General features: G+C 40.5%; 1 protein-coding gene across 1 annotated transcript in view; it reads right to left on the bottom strand.

Moving 5' to 3' along the window:
• Positions 1-603: 603 nt before the first annotated feature.
• Positions 604-22,580, bottom strand: part of LOC147430288 (uncharacterized) — a 66,044-nt gene continuing 44,067 nt past the window's right edge. The window contains exons 2-3 of the mRNA XM_086495634.1: positions 1,204-2,078; positions 604-1,084 (exon numbers count right to left, since the gene is read on the bottom strand). Of these exons, the coding sequence (XP_086351760.1) occupies positions 752-1,084; positions 1,204-1,860 (990 nt within the window). The 5' untranslated portion in view covers positions 1,861-2,078 and the 3' untranslated portion in view covers positions 604-751. The remainder of the gene's footprint in view (positions 1,085-1,203; positions 2,079-22,580) is intronic.

The raw sequence follows: 22,580 nt of genomic DNA, 5'->3' as shown, positions 1-22,580 counted from the left end.
ATAAGACAAAGCCTAAGACCATCAAAAAGTAACAAAGAAGTGGAGGATTGGTTTAACCATTCAGGTCAGGGGTCAACTACATCTGTAGACCTGTGGCAGGAAAACCTCTTTCTGTAGGATGAGAGCTTCATGGTAACTCTCTCTCTCTCTCTCTCTCTCTCTCTCTCTCTCTCTCTCTCTCTCTCTCTCTCTCTCTCTCTCTCTCTCTCTCTCTCTCTCTCTCTCTCTCTTTGTGTCACTTCTGACATGATATGTGCAGTCTTGGATTGCTGACAAGGATGACTTCCTTCGGCAGCGGACTCGAGAGTATCGTGGAAGGGATGCGGCCCTAGCGCAGTACCTTTCAAAGCTTTGTGAGTCGTCGATAGTAGTTTTTCACAATTCCATGTCACAAGAGGGTTCAATAGCAACTTACACATTCAAGACACTATCACGCTTCTTGGGTGGACCCGTGCTGCCCAAAAGTGCAGATAAAGTCATTCTTGTGGACAAAGTGTTTGCTAGAGATTGTTTTGGTTACTGCACGGGCTATACAGGTGGTCGGGCAACGTATTACTACACCTACACAGCAATGGCACTAGCTCTTGGTAGACAAAACCCAGATGAACTTTTAGAGTATGGCAAACATCTCATGATTCGTTACAAGGGTGACATGCCAAAAAACAAAATTGAACCTTCAAAATCTTGATACACTTCAAGTAGCAATTGTATAAGATCATGTATTACATAAATTTTGTACAATGTCATCCACTCAGAGTATCTTTCTCCACTTGTGATTCACATACACCATTGTCTCTCTCCACCTTCGTTGACTTTCACGAGCTCCGGAGTTGTTGTATGCCATTGATCTTTTAACTTTTTGTTGTTGTAAATGTCTGATGGCTTGTGCTGTTGCTGAATTTGCCAAGACTTCTTTTGCCTGCATTCGATGAATGATTCTACGATAGAACCATTCAAATAGTTCTCTCAAACTGTTAGCCTTGATTCGAGAGCCACCATGTCGTGTGTGCCTGAAATAAGCATTTCTCGCCATGTAATGAGACTTTTCCATCCCTTGGGTATTCCATATTGCCGGGTTTCCATACTTTTGTATAAAATATGGTAAATGATTGAAGATGATGTGTTGGATATGAAAACAGATTAGTTAGAATGTTTTACACTCACATATTTGCACATAAGAGAGAATGAAATACACGATAATACCATGTAGTGAGTAATCTGGGTGTCTGTCCATGGTGTCTTGAATGATTTTTTCAAAAGGTTGAGATTCTCCTTGAACTTGTTCATATCACCTTGTGACCAGTCATCTTTGTCGCACATCAAAAATAGGATGTCTATTGATCGCCAAACCTCAGCCTTTGCGTTACGAGTAGTTGGTTCTTGGTCTTTGATTGCAATATGTAGCTTTTTCCAGCTCTGATACTCTACCTTGCTAACATAAGATGTGTTATATATTTTTCCATGTTTTGTTAGCTTCGGATCTCTTGTACCTTGGGGTTTAGATAAAAACCTCCGTGCCTTCACCCCACCGATGGATGGTTTGCATGGGACATCCTTCTCAGCAGTTGATCTCTTTTCATCCCGCTGGATTTTCACATTGCCACCATAAAGCCCCATATCCGACAGTACCATTTCTAAGAACTGCAGGGCTACTTGTCGTTCTGCCGAGTTCTTAATCTTCCAAGCAAACCCAATATATAAGTAGACCAATTTCTCCACAATTCTACAAAGGGCATGCATTGTACAAATGTGGACATTCACAAGTGGTATTTTCAAAACCGGTCGAAAAGCAGGATCCTCAATGTGACGTGTTGGAGCTTTTCTCCACCACTTTGGGTCCATGACCTTTGTAGGCTCCATGCAGAACAAACACACGACGACTTTGCCATTGCACCCATTCCACAATTATACATGCACTTTAATGTTTTGAGGTCACCTGCAAGATGCCACTGAACTTGAAAGTCTCCCCTTCCATCTAGATGTAGTACCTCTCCCTGGTTAGTCTGTCGATCAATCACCTCCGGAATATTAGTTCGATGGAACACCCAATATAGAATCTCATGATCTTCTTTCTTTACCTGCAACACAAAATAAATGAGAATTAAGTAGATGTGAACATTTGAGCTTACCTGAGAATCTCACTTACCTCAAACGCACCAAGCCACCATATGTTAGATTCTGATTGAACACTAAAATATAAAGGATCATCACTGGGACACTTTGAGAGGGCTCTATTCATTAAATTAATAGTAACACGCTCTAGCTTTTTCTCTTTAACAAGCTCACACTCATCCAGTTTTAACACAAAATGTAATACCCCTCGTGACTCTTCAAATGTGATGTTGTAAAACTCCACCATTCTCTTCTGTAATATCTGCAGGTCCATAAAAATATTATTGAACTCATCATATGCCATGTTTGCTCCATGGCCACTGTAAGTTGCTTTAATATGAAAGGGCTCTCCAAGATAGTCTCCATGTGCCTCGTTAAGTTGAAGCCTCTCTTTCCAAACACTTGAGGCTGATGGTAGAAGTTTGGATTTTATACCCTTCTTAACAAAGATGGATGAGACAGAATTTTGGATAGCCGAATATCCTCTTTTGCTTACACCAAGTGAATCAAGTGTGCCTTGTATCTCTTTTGCAGGCACTGAGTTCTTTGAAATAAAGCGGTCCACTACATTTTGTTGTAGGACCTTAAACTTCTTGTCATGTACTATATCTGTTGTCAGGCTTCTACTTATAAGTGGCTTCAATCTCTTTCCTATATTGGCTTTGGGGTCAATGTTTTCCTTGTTAGGATAGATTGAATCTCTACATGAAGACAATGCATAAGTAAATAACAGCAAATTTGCTTCACTAACACTATTTAGGCACATGAAAACAATGCATAACAAGAAAAAACAAAAAGATTACTTAACTAAGACAATGTAGCCAACCAAGAAGCATCACCTTAATGCTCGGATTCTTTTCTTGAGACCTCCTGATGCAACCTGCAATGTTTCAAGATTGCGCAATTTCTTCTTTCGGATACGACCACCCAAGATGGTGTCCTTCATTTGACAACTTCGCACCTTTCCTTTCAGTTCTTGTACCTCTGTTTTATGTTGCAAAATGGTAACCTGATCTATAGAATGTAAATGTGAAAGGCGAACAATCTCACATTGTTGAGCTTGGAGAATGCCCTTGTAAGTTTCAGCTTCTCTTGTAAGAGATTTACAATAACCCAGAAGGCCCTTTTCTCCATCACCAGCAAAGGTCAATAAGCTTGTAGGATTGAAAAACGGTGGAGATGCATTAGTCATTGGATTCTTAGGGTAGAGAGAGCCTCTCGTCCAAATATCTATGTGTTTAGATCCCTGAGCTCTGAGCGTGTCTATGGAAGCGGGAGGTATATGTGTGTTTGTTTTACTACGCTTAATCAATGGTTGGTACTCATTGTCCAAATCAATGTGAAGGTGATATTTGGCTCGTTTCTGGGTAACATTTGTGCCATTTGAGGAGTGCGCCATTAGCCAAATGTGCAGGTTTAATGGAAAGTGAATAGCGGCTGCGCCTTCGTCCCTCCATGTTAGCCTCATTCCCTCCATATTGACGAGGTTCATTCAATGCAACTGAAAAGAGGATTATCCCTCAATCACTACGAACGAATGTTCAGAAGAGTAAGGAATCTACTTAAAGTACACTTTTTGAACTTTTACTATGAAAGACCCAGCTCTATTATTTGCCATTTTTTCTAGAGAGAGAGTGCAAAAAATACATTTTCTTAGAAGGCCCTCCAAATGACCTCCGAAATTCCCTAATGTCAGTAGTATTATGAAGAGTTGCCTCGTCCAAAGGGTGCACATGTTGAGATAGCGACATATTGCAACCAATGTGCCATTGGTCATTTAGTGAAGGACTGCCCAACAAAGCTCTACATGGAAAAGAAGAAGCAACAAGCCAAAAGCAAAGTTTAGACAGTGACAACAAGGGAACGAAAGCAAGAATCCCCATTGAGATCTCCTGAAAAGAAGCAAATCTTGTCACAGAGCACAAAAGATAGGTTCAAGACACAGTTGCTTGAAGTCAAGGGTGTCAACGACATTATCATAGAGAATAAGGCTTTCAAAAAAGATCAATTGAATCAGCTGATTCAAGATCGCTTAAAGAACCTCAGTGAGGACAAGTCAAAGCATCCACAAGGTGATGAAGATGAAGCTCGCAGTTCAAGGGTCGAGAGCAAAAGAAGCCAAGATTTTGACGATAGTGAGCCAACACAAGAAGAGGTGGCAGTGGTAACAAAAAATCTTAGTGCCACATCACAAGTGGAAGACATGCAAATAGAATCAATGGATGAAGCTGAACGTCTACCAAATAAATTCTCTATTGTGGACTCTTCATTGGTGATTGAACAAATCAAAGAGTATGAGAAGCTAAAAGAAGATGTAACTGAAGACATAGAATGCACAAAAGAACAGGAAATGACTGAGTCCAAGATTGACTACCAAGGACAAGCAATACAAGATATGAATGAATATTTTCGAGAAGAGACTCTACAAAAACCCATGGAACAATGGAAACCAAAGGCCACGGCGACCATTGCATCAGAAGAATAGATTCAACCTCAACATCCTGCTACACAAACTTCAAAAGATTTCCAAGAAGAAAAGTCACCATTGAATTACCTTCAAGTGCTAGAAGCATAGTGACAGAGAGCTTCTGAAATCAAGAGTCAAGGCGTCACAGTCAGAAACTAGCAATGAAGACCAGCAAGCTGCTCAGGCTATGGACCTTCCCCAAGCTATAGATCAGAAGATAGTAAGCACTTGGGACATGCTACAGCCAGTCAAATGATAAAGAAGTTCAACATACAAGAGGATGACAAAGCTTCCAAGGCACAAAAGTCCAAGAAAAGTACCAAAAGCAAAAAGGACATCAGTTACTTGGCAGCCAACAAGAAGATTAAATTCTCGTTGGATGTGCATGAGAAACTGAAATTCAATTTTACAGTAGACATAGATTGCACTGCCACGACTAATGTCATGTCTTATGGGCTGTGGTTACTTCTAGATAAACCAGAACTGTATGAAATTCAGGTACAGGTTCCTATATCACACGGAATAGCCATCACAAGTTTAGGGATTGCAAAAGCTACCCTTACACTACGGTCAAAGGTAATCAAAGACAAATTCCTAGTGGTGGACTCTCAAAAAATGAGTACACACTTGATTTTGTCCAAGCAATGGGCGAAAATGTTTGAAGAATCACCTGAATCTTCAACAGTGGTTAAGCCTACGACAACTCAAAGATCTTCGGCCACTATCCACAAAGGAAAAGCTAAAGCAAGTGAAACAGTGTTCTGCAACCCAAATCCTTCACTTCAGTCAAAGTCTTTAGCCCATCCAATTCATGTACACAAAGAAGCCTCTACATCAAAAGCCAAACCCTCGACAACACAATGGAAACCAAAGCGCAAAGTCTATCAACCAAAGTTTCCATCGCAACAAAGCCTCCACAAAAGAAAGAAACAGGTCAACCAAGTGTTAGTATCCAAGGAGTACATCAAGGACAAAGATCCAATTTGTGTACCAGCATCAAAAGAACCATGACAAGAAAAAGTCACAAGTTGGATAGCATCAAACAGTTCAATCACTGCTCAAGGCTACTATGACGAGAACATCAAAGTATGGGTCAAAAAACCAAAGGTAACAGCTTGGACATACCCAGCATGTGGTATCTCTTCACAACAAGATCAACAGGGCATCAAGCGCGGGTCTAACTATTCATACAGGAGTAAAAACAGGTACAGGAAGAAGAAGTAAAGACCTTCCAAGCAACAAACATTGAAGCAGTTGTGGGTACCAAAGTCAGAGCTCTGCGGTGAAAATACCCCACAAAGTCAAGCTAAGGTCACACAGCAAGCAGTGCAACGAATGATCCCAATCAAGCTACTGGAAGCACAAGGATACTATACACGTAACACTCAAATTTTGTTGCCAAAGATTAAATCTTCCCTTGAGATCATGAAGAAAACTCATGTAGCAGAACATGCCCAACAACAACAACCCAACTACGCAACCTGAGTGCTACAACTCCAAGGTGGATCCCTCATCATTTACTACAGGAGCAAGGCTTTTACAAAGGTAACAGCAATATTTGGACACTGAAGCCAAAGGACCATCAAGTCAAACAAGCAACAAGGCAAGTGGAAAAGCAGGTCACACAAGGACCAAGGACAACTTGGATTCCAAAACCTATAGCCAGAACTCAACAACAGAGGCCCACAACTAGTCTACAGCCTCTTATCAACAAAGGTAAAGCAAGGATACAAGAAGATGTCATAGTTTTAAAGAAAATAGTCTGGAAGAAGACTTCATCAACCATTGCTTCAACCTCAAAACCTATCTCACCATGCAACATCAGTGTGCTACCAAAGCATGAAGAGCAGGTATTTGTCAATGTATTTGACAAAATGGCATCACAAAACCAAACCAAAGAGAATGGCCTAAACCTCAATAGCATATGGAATTGGATTTCAGGACGTGATCAGATAAGTCCAAGTTGCCATTAAAAATACATGGCATAAGAGTCTAGATTTGGGCAGCTGAGCCACTAAATGAGCAAAGTGTCAGACCCAAGCTTCAAGTCTAATATTTTCTTTGTGGTCTATGAGTCTAGCTAATAGATATAAGCTCAAGTTGGAGAGTTGAGCATACATAAAGTCATGTCACTCATGCTAGAAGAGGTGAGCATAAGAGTCAAAGTCTACTATTTTAAATGGTGGAGTGGCAGAGTAGTCCAAAAAACACTCACTCACATGAACACAGTGAGGAGAGTGGAAAGAACCTCGTTGACCAAAACCCTTCTTGTGAATAACGGTAGCTCTTGAAGTCAAATATATTTTTGCTTCTCTAGCTACATTCACTCCTGGAAGTACCCATTCAAACTCTTCTCGCACAACATATTGTTTCCCATGCATCTATCTGTGCAAGCATATACAATGTCCCATCATTGGACATGTGCATTTGACACGATTTGTGTTCCACCCATGCACTTACAAAACAAAATGACGATAATGAAGCGGTAACAGGTTTCATGAGCATTTTCTCAACAACAATGACTCTGACTTCAAGCTACTAACACTTATCCAATGTATATCCAGTCAATAATAGTAGCCATAAGTACTTTAACTCAACAAAACTCGGTTACATCAAAACATAAGTTCATATAGCCTCACATTTAATTGTGACTAAAGGCTTTTTTTTCCCACTGGGTTTTTCCCTTTAGTCCTATCCAAGTATCCAAGACCTTCATTTTGTAATATACACCACATTTTATTTTTACTATTTTATTTTTCTTATTAAAACACAGAAAAGCAGACCAACGACATCCCCAAACAACTACATGCTCATCAACTAGAAGATCAAAGAGGAACGGCCCAAAAAAATTCAAAAAGGCTTCAAGATTACAGGTACACATGCAGGATGACACCCAAAGAACAAACAATACAGAGCTGCCAAGATAATGACTTGTTGCAACAAAAAACCTCACTCAACCTATTCACGCTACAACAACCAATCGGAGGGGGAGAGCTATGGCTTCAACTACACTACATGTACAAGAAAAAGGTAACTCTACAACAGACAAAGCATCTAATAGAAGCAACCGCAACAACAAAAGCTTCAACCAACACCACAACATGAAGCACTCGTCAAGGCCACTGCAGACATAGGGTCTTGTCGGGGACGACAAGACTTCGGAGGGGGAGAGTGTTGACAGTTCAACCTTTCAACAACGCTTCCACAAAGATTCCATGAAGATTCCTCAAAGATTCTCTAAAGATTCCCAATAAAGATGTTGATGAAGTGATGAAGACGAAGATGGATGTTGTAATGTGAAGATACAAGCTCATGGACATCATTGAATATCCCGTTATTATTATTTTGAGCCATTACGGCCACTTTTGTAATGTTTACGGGAACTTCATATTTTAAGTCGGCAATGGTATTTTGGCCACAGATGCTTGTTGGGATGAGCAAAGCCAGCTCACTGTGTTGTAATTAAGCTCTATAGAAGCCTAGGGACAAATAAGGTCATTTTGGTTGGACATTAGGTTTTCTAAGGCTTAGTATATAAGCCAAAACCTAAAGCTTTGTAAGGGGACTTCTAATAATCTGATCTATTGTCTGTGAGTGAGCGTATTGTGTACGAGAGAGAGTGAGAACTTCTTCTTGACACTACGCGTGTACCAGTGGTCATAATCGAGTGTAGAGAAGTGTAACGTGTTGCCCTCGACGAGAGCTACACGCCAATACCTATATTGCACGCGTACGGTCCGGTTTTGTGAGCTCTATCTACGAGCTTCATCTGGTGATTCGGTGAGCATACGTTGTCTGTTTCTGTATTTCAGCATATCCACGCGTTCGCATTGAGTAGAGCTACACATTAGGCACTTTAGTTTTTGGAAATGATGACGTGAAAATCTCGGCCAGACATCCTACGCAATTTTGCACCGGGTGTTTTCGGTTGAGATTTTGGTTCATGGACCTTAGGAAGAGCGACCTATTGGTGTTAGTAGGGTCTCCGTGATTTGGTGAGAATACGTTGTCTGTTTCTGCATTTCAGCATATCCACGCGTTCACATTGAGTAGAGCTACACATTAGGCACTTTAGTTTTTGGAAACGACGACCTACAAATTTCGGCCAAACATCCTACACGATTTCGCACCGGGTGTTTTGAGTTGAGATTTTGGTTCATGGACCTTAGGGAGAGCGACCTATTGGTCTTAGTAGCGTCTCCTTCAAGTTCTGTGGCGTTTCGAGACTATTTGATGGGTGTTTGGCTGTTCTAAGCGTTGTAGGAAATCTCTTCTTAAGCACTCTTGAAGGTTGTAGCTTAGACATTGGGTAGAGACCTCTGTAGGAATTAGTCAAGAGTCGGTCGAGTGTAGATTGACACCCTATGCTTGCTTCCACGCGCCTGTGGGTCGAGCTTTGTCCTCAGTTTGACATTATATGTTAGGTGAGTTCTCACTATGCTGACGTCCGTCACGGCATATCAGTCCAACAACCATCATTGCAGGCATGGCTTCAACAAAGTGTGACATTAGAACAAGACCAAAATAGAGGTGTTTATTCAGCCACACAGGTGCTAAGAGATTTACAACCACTCCATTCACAGTATCAAGGCAAGAGTAAGCCAAAAACTCAAGACTCGGCAAAGCCCGAAAGACAGCCCATAGAACGAGATCAAAGAGAATGAGTTCGGAGAGATGAACCACCTCTTGCAAGAACCGTCAGAAATTATGGCTTAGGAGCACCTCTGGGAGAGGAACCCTCCCACTAACGAAGGCCAAAGGAGGTATATCGAGTAGGACGAGGAGAACCAATGATGAGATTTGTAGACCATCGTAGAATTAGACCTTCTTAGGTGCAAAAATGGGTAAACAAGAAATACATGGGAAATAGAGATCCTACGGATCATGTAGCAGCCTTTGTGCGTGTAATTAGAGCTAAAGAAGTTTTAGATTTCCCTACTCAATTTGCAGGGTTTGGACTTACCCTAGAAGAGGATGCCGCCACATGGTTTGATTCTATGGAGCGTAGAGATTTTGAATCTATGGAGGAGGTTTTTGACGAGTTTATTAAGGAATTCTCACAAAGGGGGATAGCTCATAATACAGTCTCACAAATCCATAAACTCAAATAGAAAGAAGGGGAATCTATGCAAAAGGCAGCCCTAAGACTAAAGAGATATGTGAAGTTTTGCCCGGTGGAAGAACTACCAACCCAGTCCAGACTTATGCTTATATTTATTCAAGGACTGAGAAACGCAGATCTCCAGAAGGACTTACATATGAAGAGGAGCACAACGTTAAATGAGTTAACTAAGGAAGCTCTTTACCTTGTAGACACTTGTGCGGTCTACAAGGAGGGTGAATTCAAGGATCTTGATGACGATTCATCCTCACAACAAAGTGGAAGCAAGTCCGCTAAGACAGCACCGAAAGGAGAAGTAGCGGTAAGCCAGGAGCAGCTTGTGGAAGAAGTGCTAAAAAAATTCAATATGTATGCCAAGCCTCAGGCTAAGCAGCCGAAGTGGTGTGCCATTGAACAAAAATGGACAAACCATGTGACGGAGGAATGTTATTATAACAAGGGATATGTGAGAGAGCGACCATATGCTCCCCAAGCTCAGGTAGCATCTCCTCAAATCCCACCGATGCCTAGGTATCAAGCAGGTAACCTACCAGGACCTGTAGGAGTTGAAAGACCACAACCAGTATTGGGGCAACAATCACCCCTACCAGGAGTACGATCGGTCGGCATAAGATACGCACCAATGGTAAATGAACCAAAAGAGAAGTCGTTGGTACCTATGCATGCATATTACGAAGATCTCAATGAATATGCAGCAAATCTTGTCTATTATCCACCAGAAGAACCTAAGACACAAGAACCTTGGAGCATGATTGGAAGTACAGGACCACCAACAGCTGCACACGCTGCAGGAGAAGGAAGATACAGCTTGGACGAATGAACACTGTTGTTCATAGCCAATGGAGGCATGGGCGGGCAGAGGCATGCTTACCAACAAAGAGGAGCTCAAGGGGCACCTCAACAGCCTAAGGGACCCTGCTACAAGTGTGGAGGAGATCATTGTCTAAGGGACTATCCTCACGATGAAATCATTAGAGTCAAAGCGTATTGCACCGAGTGTGGAATTACTCACTTGATTCCTGATTGCCCTAAGAACACGAGTAAAGGAGCAAAAACTACTTTGAACATGCTGGAAGCAGTGCCATCCAGTGGGGGGTGAAAAAACGAAACAGTAATACCAATTCAGGCAGTCACACGGGCACAAGCTCAAAGAAGGACAAATGAATCCATAATTGAAGAGCCAAAGACTGATGCCTCTAGTGTAGAAATGAAAAATCAAAGAAGCACATGGAAAGCTAGAAAAGCTAGTATGAAAGCCAGGAGAGAATGAGAGCAAACGGCTCTATCCGAGGAGTTAAAACACACAAACGATAGATTGGAGCGGTTAGAGGATCTAACTAGTTTAAGTTCACACACTACTGCAACCATAGGGTCCAATGAAATAGTGAAACCCAAAAGTGCAGGATCAGAAGGATTAGTACTGGTAGAAAAAGTAAATGAGAAGCTTGATGCACTTTTAAAAGCATACGAAGCCAGACTCAAAGACAACCAAAGTCAAGAGCAAAGATGGATGACTTATCCATATGCAGAACTAGAAAAACAAAGGTTGGAAATGTGTCGGAAGATCATTGAAACAGCCCAAACCTTGATAGAAAACCCACTTGGTAAACCTGCAAGTTGGCACGAGCTCCGAATCCTATCACACCAACTCTAGAGAAACCAGCAGACAGACACAAAGGAAGGACTCACGATGACTGCCTCAGAGTCTAGGAGAGAACCTATCATAGTGCCAAATACAACAGATGAAACAATTGATGGTTTCCAGCCTAAAACATTGACGGGGATGGGTAAAGAGTGTGATAGTCTAGATGACCTGTGGAAGCAAATTCGGGAAGCAAATGAAGCTAATGGGGTAAACTACCAACTAAATTGCACTGGGAAGGAGAAAAATGAGATCTTACCTCCCATTGAAGAATTTGAGGCAGGATCACAAATGAACTTTGATATGCATTCACAAGGGGGGGACCAGGGATCAATTAGTTCGGGGCACAACCAACCAGACTCACTTAAAACTCTACCCTCTTACCTAGGGGAGTATGAAGCTACGTCTGTAGTGAGAGAAATTCCATCTCAAAGACTTTCTCCTAGCAGAGTAATGGATTCACAAGGGTTGATTGAGTTATTGTCCACACATGTGGCATGCACAATCACGTTAGCCGAACTCCTGAGGTTACGACCAAACATGTGGACCACCGTACACAAATGTTTAGAAAAATTTGGAGTAAAAGACCCTACCTCGAGAATTCAATAAGGGATCAAAGAATTGGACAAGCCTCAACTAAACACTAGGCCTGTACCTTTAAACAAGGTTGGAGAATATTGCGAGGGAGAAGATGGAAATACCACACTACCAGTAGAATTCAAGGGAGTAGTATCCAAGGCTATTCTCGACAGTGGAGCGGGAGTCGCTATCGCCACCAAAGACATGTGGAAAAAATGGGGAAAACCAGCTTTGAGAGCAACCAAAATGAAATTGCAACTGGCATATGGGTTCATGGAAAAGCCTCTAGGACTTTTAGAAAAATTAATTGTCACCTCTTGCGGAATCGAGTATGAGCATACATTTGCAATAGTTGATTTCGACAAAAAGAACAATTACGAGATCATCTTGGGAAGACCATTCATGAGACAATTAAAGATGGTACAGAATTGGGGTTATGACCACATATACCTCAGGCGTGGGGAGACTACAACCAAAATATACCTAAAAGACCATAGTTACAAGGATGTGAACCAGACACCAGTGGAAGAGTTTGATTCGGCTACATTGGTAGGGTCCGAACTCCCAGCATGGTTAGGGCAAAAAAAAGAGCTTTGGATGTGTGGAGCTTCACATTGTGGAATCTTGAAAAGAGAGGAATTCATCTTAGAAAGAGCTATTGAGGACAAGGATTATATTCCGGAACCTTTTCCCAAAGATTCCTTAGAACCTATGGAATGGGAACACATACTAGCAACATTGGATGTCTGTACCATTACAGATAGCCCAACGACAAAATTTTATGATAAGGATGGCTATGATGTGCTACCCTATTACATGGTAAACCTTGTACCAGTAGGAGATGAAAATGTAGACTCATGAGAACAGGAAGAGTTTTATAACTCCTCTGAGCATCTGGAAGTAAGTAACGATGCAGAATAACGAGTGTTCAGACAACTCAAGCGAGCGTGGAGATATCAAGTTTTATGATTTTTCAAATCAACACCCTAGACGCCAGGAACTCTATAGAAAAAAAAGAGAAAAAAACAAAATTAGAGAAAACCTGATACCTAGGATAAAAGACAAAACTCACTATCAAATGCTTGTCTAGGCAGAGAATTGTGTAAGACCAAATATCAGGGAGATTCTCAAGAGTTCAAAGGGAAAGGACACATGAGGAAATAAAAAAAGCACGGAAAACTAAAACAGGAACAAAATCAAGAAAATCTCAACAATCAAAACAGGAAAAGACAAAAGATACAGAGTGGACTAAAATGGAGCGTAAAAAGAAATACCAAGAACTTAAAAGGACGTTACGAGAGGTATGGACTACTGAGGGAGAAAGTGAAGGTAAGGAGGATTCAAAAAAAGGAAACATGAATGTACCGTCCCACTATCAAAAAAAAAGAAAATGTGAAGACAGAAAAATCATAATGACACCACCAAAAAGGGAAAGAATAAACCAAGAATCTTACGATGGGCCGGAAAATGCAAAATGAATTGTCCTCGCTATGCCAGGTAAAGAGCCTCAGCCTGTCTATATAGCCACTGGTTTAGAGCCTGAGGAAGAAGAAAGGCTAACACAGCTTCTCAAGAAGTATAAAGATGTGTTTGCATGGTCTTACAAAGACCTCAAGAGAGTTGATCCATCGATATGCCAACATACAATTCCTTTAAAATCAGATGCCAAACCAAGCAAGTAGCGTCCTTACACATATAATGACACATTTGCTAAACGAATCAAAGAAGAGATTAACAAGCTGATGGATGTCAAATTCGTCTATCAAATCGAGCATACAGATTGGGTGTCACCCATTGTGGTAGTCCCCAAAAAGAATGGAAAGTTATGTGTGTGTGTGTGTGTGTGTGTGTGTGTGTGTGTGTGTGTGTGTGTGTGTGTGTGTGTGTGTGTGTGTGTGTGTGTGTGTGTAGGTGAACGCAGCCACAATAAGGGATAACTATCCCTTGCCAATCACAGAACATGTGCTTGAGAGGGTAGCAAGAAAATGGGCCTATTCCTTTTTAGATGGGTTTTCGGGGTACAATCAATTGGCAATTGCAATAGAGGATCAACACAAAACAGCATTTTCCACAAAGTGGAAAATATATGCGTATAGAGTCATGCCTTTTGGCCTAACCAAAGCCCCAGCCACCTTCCAAAGGTTAATGACTCATGCGTTCAAAGAATACCTGGGAATATTCTTAGAAATATATATGGATGATCTCTGTGTCCACTCTCTTATTCAAGAAGAACACATTGACCATTTACAAAAGGTATTTGAGAAGTGCAGAACATATTGAATCTGTCTCAACCCGGAAAAGTGTATTTTTATGGTAAGGCAAGGCCGCATCTTAGGACATATTGTCTCAAGAAATGGCATAACCACTGACCTAGAAAAAATTAGAGTCTTAGCAAACTTGCCCATGCCTACTAATGCCAAACAAGTACAATCTTTCATGGGACATTGCGGATATTATCGAAGATTCATATATATGTATGCGGTCATTGCACAACCACGCTTATTAGTCAATTTCGACTGGACTAAGGAGTGTGAAACTTCATTCAAAAATCTTGTGAGGGCCATACCGAGACTCGACCCTACTCACCTCCCTCAGTCCTCCATACCGTTCCAGGGAATGATGTAGATCTATCTGCAAGTATCCCTCCCACTTGGGACCGACACTCAGAGAAGACTCCGGTCTATCTCGAATGCCAACCCAAGGGGGTACTTCCCTGATATCACTTGTAAGGGCCATACCCAGACTCGATCCTACTCACCTCCCTCAGTCCTCCAGACCGTTCCAGGGAATGACGTAGATCTATCTGCAAGCATCCCTCCCATTTGGGACCGACACTCGGACAGGACTCCGGTCTATCTCAAATGCCAACCCAAGGGGGTACTTCCCTTCATTCAATGATTCTATCCCCTTCTCATAATCAATCTGTCCTTGACAGCTTTCCGCACCCAAAATCGTGGTCCTTAGTCTTGATTCTCTTGATCTTTTAACTTGAGGATCTGCTCTTGCTTTCTTGTTCTCCCTTGGTTCATGGCGATAACCCCTTTTTCCTGACAAGCACGCACGACAGTTATCACTTTCCCCTAAGAAGAGGGATCTTGTAATCCTAGCTGGTCTTCCCCGATTACCCATTTTTATCCCACGTAGTTCTAGTGTTTAACATAAAAGTTTTAAATCAACATCCGGCCATCTGACCCTCCGGATCCGCCCACCCACCGAACCATTTCATGAAAATCCCTTCCCGAGGTAGTACTTAACTACCACAAAATCAAGAAGATAGCAGTCTATCAGACATCATCAAACAACAAGCAGCATGCAATCTGTTGCATGCCCTCGTTCAGGGAAATTCATCCGGTTTTTCCCACCAGATCTTTATTTAGAAACTTTTAATTCATTTTCTTTCCTTTATCTGTTATAATTAGCTTGTAACTAGTTTTATCATTAATCATGCAACACATTTAGTTTCAACCAATTCATCTTGCCTCCCCATTCAGGTCAAGATAATCGGTTACAAGCCATCAAAATGACAACACCTTCACAATATTTCCCAGAATTAAGTGTTTGGGAAAATCTCATCAAGTAATTTAATCATTCCTTCCTAATCATTTTATTTCGAGAGGTATAGCACCATCTGGTGACAGATACACAGGATAGCCACTATATTCCTAGCCTTTCCAGTTCCTTTTTAAGCAACCAAGTTGAACAAATTTCCTTAATTAAATTCACATCATCCTCCTTGAGTATAACCTTCTCATCCAACTATTGGCATCAGGCCATACCCGGGTTATGGCCGATTTCCAATAAGATACAGCGGGTACTCCACCTGGCCGGGCAAAAATAAAACAAACCCATTCATCCCTTATCCCTCGGGCATGAATGACCTAGGTATAAAAACTTGCCGGTTACGCTGTCCTAGTCGAAAAGGGCCAATCTTCGACAAGTTTCCCAAGAGAATCCTCTCAATGGACCGTCCTTTCAATCAAATTGACCCCAAGAAGATCCATCTTGGTTCCCGGTCATTTCCAGACAATCTTCAAAACTCCTAGTTAAATCTATGTTTTGCAATGAGCTATCCCTATCACCTCTTGAGATTCCTTTTTAACTCCTAGTTGGTAATTTCCAGGTTCATTCATTTATCAACCTTAATTCCTACTTTTATTAATTATCTACCAACCAAGTTTATTTAGAAAATACAAGCGAGTTTTTGTCATAGGTATTTGATGGTTAATGTCTCTTCGGAAATGCCAACTTTTTAAGTTCAATTCCTGTTTTGTCGATTCCCACGTTTTTGCAATCCTTTGCCATCCATGGGGCATCTCCATGGAAGCTTGTAGAGTTTTCGGTTCAAACAACACGGAGATCAATTCCGCGAAGTTATCCCCTATCTCCCCCATCCCGTATTTGCAAACAAACTTGAAATTGAAAACTTTAGAAATACTCTTCAATACCAAAAATTGAACTACTTCTATCAAGCTTAGACAACTACTCTTTTCTTATGGTACCTAGCTTTCCATTTTTGGAAGCTAGAAGGTCATCCTATAATTTATGAGTTTTCGAGCTTTCCATTAAAGCTTAAACCTAAAATACAAGGTAGTCACTAAAGCTTACACCTAAGTGAAAAGTTACCATTAATGCTTAGCTTAAGAGTGCAAATCTACCTTTGAAACTTAACTTAATGATGTATATATACTCTTAGCACTTAACCTAATTGCGAGGTTTCCATTAAAGCTTAAACCTAAAAATGCAAGGTAGTCACTAAAGCTTACACTTAAGTGCAAAGTTACCATTAAAGCTTAGCTTACGATAGTAAATCTACCTTTGAAGCTTAACTTTATGATGCATAGATACTCTTATCACTTGACCCTAATTGCAAGGTTTCCATTAAAGCTTAAAACCTAAAAATGCAAGGTAATCACTAAAGCTTACATCTAAGTGCAAAGCTACCATTAAAGCTTAGCTTACGAGTGCAAATATACCTTTGAAGCTTAACTTTATGATGCATAGATACTCTTATCACTTAACCCTAATTGCAAGGTTTCCAAAACCTAAAAATGCAAGGTAATCACTAAAGCTTACATCTAAGTGCAAAGTTACCATTAAATCTTAGCTTACGAGTGCAAATCTACCTTTGAAGCTTAACTTTATGATGTGTAGATACTCTTATCACTTAACCCTAATTGCAAAGTTTCCATTAAAGCTTAAAACCTAAAAATGCAAGGTAATCACTAAAGCTTACATCTAAGTGCAAAGTTACCACCATTAAAACTTAGCTTACAAGTGCAAATCTACCTTTGAAGCTTAACTTTATGATGCGTAGATACTCTTATCACTTAACCCTAATTGCAAGGTTTTCATTAAATCTTAAAACTTAAAAATGCAAGGTAATCACTAAAGCTTACATCTAAGTGCAAAGTTACCATTAAAACTTAGCTTACGAGTGGAAATCTACCTTTGAAGCTTAACTTTATGATGCGTAGACACTCTTATCACTTAACCCTAATTGCAAGGTTTCCATTAAAGCTTAAAACCTAAAATGATGCACATAAACCTTCCTAGTATTAAAACACATGGATTAATAATCTTACTAGAAATGAAGATTACCTCCTCTAAGCAAGAGGGAAGTGGGGTTGAAGTCCTTCTTGAAGAGATGTGAGGCTCAAGGAGGAAGAAGATGGATTTATGGTGAAGAGGAAGGAGAGAGGAGCTTCTTCACAAAACCCTCAAGGGTTTGGACTTCAAGAGAGGGAGAGAGCAAGAGCAAGGTCAAGGTTTAATGGAAACCTTGATTTACTTAAGCATATTCTTGAGCATGGCAAGTATGCGAGTAGCTTAGCAATATATGTCTAAAAATACAAAGGAGAGGGGGTGCTTATATAGGAAATGGTGGGTTGGAATTCTCTTCTCAATTCCTATTGGACCCCAATTCTCTTCTCAATTCCTATTGGACCCCAAATTCTCTTCTCAAATGCTATTGGACCGTATTTCTCTTCTCAAATGCTATTGGATCCCAATTCTCTTCTTAATTCCTGTTGGACCCCAATTTTCTTCTTAGTTCTTATCTCTTAACTTTATCTTTCAATCAAGTTAGTCTCTTTTTCTCCCAGTTCCCGATCTAGATCAGTTCCCACGCGGATCTTCACGAAGAAGTATAAAAATAATCTTAATCTTTTTGGAAAAATATAGGGACGACGTAATTTCTTATCCAAAATATCCTTGTCTTTTCATTTTGGAGTAAAGTCTCGTTGTCCGCATGACTTATTTGTCGGTCTTGCCTTTTCTAAATTATTTTCTAAGCTGAAAAAAGTTCCGAATGGCTCTAGAGGGTTTAGGGAGGGACCTTACAAAGCTTAAGGAAAACCTCGTATCAGCACCTGTACTTAAAGCACCAAATTGGGAAAAAAATATTCCATGTTCACATTGATGCCTCTGCATACGCAATTGGGAGTATTCTGGTTCAACCTGAAGATGGAACAATGGATTTTTCAGTATGTTATGCGAGCCGACAGCTAAATAGTGCAGAGAAGAACTACACCACCACTAAAAGAGAAGGATTAGGAATGATATATGTTGTAAAGAAATTTCGGCATTATCTGCTTGCAAACAAATTTGTGTTCTTCACAGTAAATAAACCATGCAATACTGGGAGAATTGTACGTTGGTTTATTATATTGCTAGAGTTTGACTTCACAGTGGTAGTAAAAAAGGATAAAACTCATCTACAAGCGGATCATCTTTCAAGACTGCAAAACGGGGAAGCTCCTGAAGGAGTAGATGATGACATACCTGACGCTTATCTTTTCAATATTGAAATGATACCCAAATGGTCTCAGGAAATTGTTAACATTATTTCCTTTGGAGGTAGATTTAATAAAAAGGAAGAGGGATCCAAACAGCAAACATTTTGGAACAAAAAACTTTCAGTTGATTTGCAGGATGACTGTACCATCTAGGCTCGGACCAAATTCTACGATTATGTATAAATCCAGAGGAATTCGAGTATTATCTTGAAGATGCGCACATCCAAGACTATGCATTTCATTGTTCAACAATGAAAACACACCAAAGATTGAAACACTTAGGAGTTTATTGGCCAACTATGTATGCGGACACACATGCTTATGTTAACAATTGTACTATATGTAGTGCCAAACGACCGGTGGATCACGCAACAGTGTTTCAAGTAACCATTGCACCTGCATGGAGTCAATATATTATTGATTTCTTAACAACAAGAACATTTCTTGAAAACATAACAAAAGCGTGACAAAGGGCTATAGAGTTGGAGGCTCAAGACTTTAATTTAATTGAAAATCAACTCTACAAGCAAGGAAAGGACAATCAACTTAGAATCTGTGCAAGTGAGAGTGAATACCTGCTGATTCTAGAATATGCACATGGAGGAATAAGTGGAGGCCATTTTTTAGGCGATAAGACAGCAAAAATTGTCTTAACCGCAGGGATATGGTGGCCTACATTGCACATGGATGCTGAGGAATTTGTAAAGCATTGTGACGCATGTCAGCGCACTAAGGTGCCAATAAAGAGAGATGAGATGCCACTACAGCCAATGATGGGAGTACGAGCATTTTCAAAATGGGGAATTGATTTTGTGGGGCCTATTTCACCCCCTGCGTATCACACCCATACCCAATATATCATTGTGGCTACGGACTATCTCACAAAATGGGTTGAGCCAAAGCGACACAAAAAGTAGATGCAAGGACCAGTGCATAATTTTTGTATGAGAATGTCTTTGTACGATACGGATTACCAATAGAAATTGTCAGTGATCGAGGAATACATTTTCTTAATAAAGTCATTGAATACCTGCTAGAGAAATTCATTGTCATACATAAGAAATCTGCTCCATATCATCCACAGGAAAATGGACAAGCTGAGGCCACAAATAAAACCCTATGAATTATTTTGACTAAAATTGTATCAGAATCAAGGGCAGATTGGGATCAACAATTACACTCAACACTATGGGCATACAAGGTAGCTTATTAAACATCGATTCGAACAACACCGTGCAACATGGTGTTTGGTCTAAACGCTATATTACCCATAGAGATTTTTATTCCAACTCTACGAGTAGCGAAACGCTTAGAATGGACAGGCCATGAATTTCTTCAAGAATAGATGATCTTGAAAAGCTAGATGAACTTCGACAGAGAGCTGTAGCTTCGATCTATGCTTAGAAGAGAAGACAAAAGGAGTTTTTTGACAAGCATGTGCGCACAAAAGATTTTAAAACAGGTGATTATGTACTTGTTTACACTTTGAAGCAACATGCCAAGAAACTTAAAAAGCAAGGGATGGGACCCTTTGTGATTAGTGACTTATCACAAAGCGGAGCTGTCAAACTTGCGACATTGGAAGGAGAAAAAATGTCAAATTGGATTAGTGGGTGTCGGTTAAAAAAGTATCATTTACCACTAACACAGGATATGTTTCAACAAATCCATCAAGAAAAACAACGCACGAAGGAGAAACAGAGGATACGAGATGAAGCACAAGCAGAAGCAAAAGAACGCATTGCAAAAAGAAGGCTTCTACGACAACAACAAAAAATTGAATCACCGTTGTGAATAAATGCTATTCGATTAACAAATTTTCATGAAGATACAGTGGAACCAATAATTGCAGTCAAAGTGGGTACCAATCAAGTCGAATCGACGGCATTGCTTGATTCCGGAGCTCAAGCAAATCTGATTTCTTGCAATTTATATAATCAGCTCAAGCTTGAAGCACGACTCCATCCTACTCAACAAGCGATGGAAAGCAGTACATCACATTCATTAATCACGTTGGGCTGGACGATATTGCATGTACAAATAAATCAATATGTTTATCCCCACAAGTTTTATGTGGTAGAGGATGCGAGCACACTACATCCAATGTTGTTGGGACAACCATGGCAGAAAGAGTATAATGTGCAGATAGATTGGAGTTTGAAGACGGTCACAATTCAACAAGCACAAGAAGACCAGGTGGTAGCCTTTGCTCAAACAACCATGAAGAACCCGATACTAGTGCCAAAATCACTTGATAAAGAGCAAAAACGATGGCTTCCACTTAATCAGCAAAAGACACCTAAGAAGGATAAACAGGACACCGCCCATCCCATTCAATCAAAAAAGGAGATACCACAGGCGACAAGGAATAAATCAAGGTTAGTAATAAGCAAACAATAGGTATGGGTACAAAAGGATGGAAGTGAACGAGCCTACAAACCACAGTGCAATAGCAGACGACCTCCGATTAACAATGTTAAACAAACATTGAATAGGGTCATAAAACTGATATGGATACCGAAAAACATGCTCAATCGCCAACTACATGAGACACGCATTTGGATCCCCAAAGCGATGCTACAGGAACTCCCTTCAGTACAAGCTACACACGCAGACAGAAAACCAGTAAATCCGACATCGGCAAATCGATCTGTGTGGATACCGATCAAAAGAACAGTAATAACGACCAAAAAAGAGGCCATAAACCTACAAATGCCTCGAAAACAAAGCTACAAATGGAAATCAAAGGAGAAAAAGATTATGGCCACATCGAACACGACACTCCTATCACAGGAGACCACAACGGCCATATCTACAGTAGCGACAAACTAGGCCACATTCGCAAAGAAGACGATCAAACAACGAGCGGCAGAATTACAACTTTTAATTGCAAAGAAAATCTTCCAACCAAACCAAGAACAACCAGGTAACCTCGCCGTCGAATGCCAATAAGCATCTTGCTTATTCCCTCCTCTCGCACCGCATTAAGTTTAACATGCATTGACCGAGTATGCATCAGATAGGGCCACGTTACAACGTCGCACATTAGCATGATTTTTAACCCATGCGCCGCACATACCTTGTGGCGATAACTTGTCGTCCGGGAGGACTCCGATTAGGAGGGGGGGAGGCATTCTCAATGCAAACCCGATGACTGAAAAAAGCAGCAAAAAAGGGCATGTTTTGACTATTTTTGAGGGGTTTATGTTTGAATGTGAATTTTTTTGGAATAACCTAAGTACATATGCCCTTATACATCATTCATCTACAGATATATGAGTCCAAATGCCAAATTGAGGCCTATAAGTGTGTGTATATATGTAAAAATAGCCATTTTTCGGGCAAAATATTGGTAAAACGGAGAAATCCGGCCATAAAAATTACATGTGAGTGTACATAGTGTGTCGGGGTGAAGTTTTGATTTATTTTGATTTTTGGGGTTTTTTTGGGTTGATTTTGCTATTTTCCTTTTAACTTTACTAATTAGTGACAGAAAAACTTCAAAAATACAAAAAGCAGGTGAAAAACGATCGTAATGAAAATTAAAAAAGATAGAGATAATTAGTGACTATAAGAAAACCAAGGGTGCAGTGGGGGTGCAATTATGAGAATGAAGCAGGAGACGTGTTGTGGCCAGATTTTGACCGAATCGTCAAAATTCTCAAAAACTATGCAAACAGAGTCCAAATGGAGAACTTTTCGAGCCTAAACTGCGTTTTGCGAAAAGTTAGGAGCACATGTCAAATTTCATGAAAATGGTTCTAGGACCCCCATTATAAGATTTTTTCACTCCACTTAGAGCTCATTTCTACTATATACTTGTGAGAGAGAGCTCTAGCCACCTAGAGCGCACTGGAATTCCAG

The sequence above is a fragment of the Adiantum capillus-veneris genome, chromosome 22 (genome assembly GCF_014529385.1).
Source record: "Adiantum capillus-veneris isolate H3 chromosome 22, ASM1452938v2, whole genome shotgun sequence".
NCBI classification, from domain to species: domain Eukaryota; kingdom Viridiplantae; phylum Streptophyta; class Polypodiopsida; order Polypodiales; family Pteridaceae; genus Adiantum; species Adiantum capillus-veneris.
Note: the sequence above shows the minus strand (reverse complement) of the source record. Positions and strands in the feature narration are given on the sequence as shown.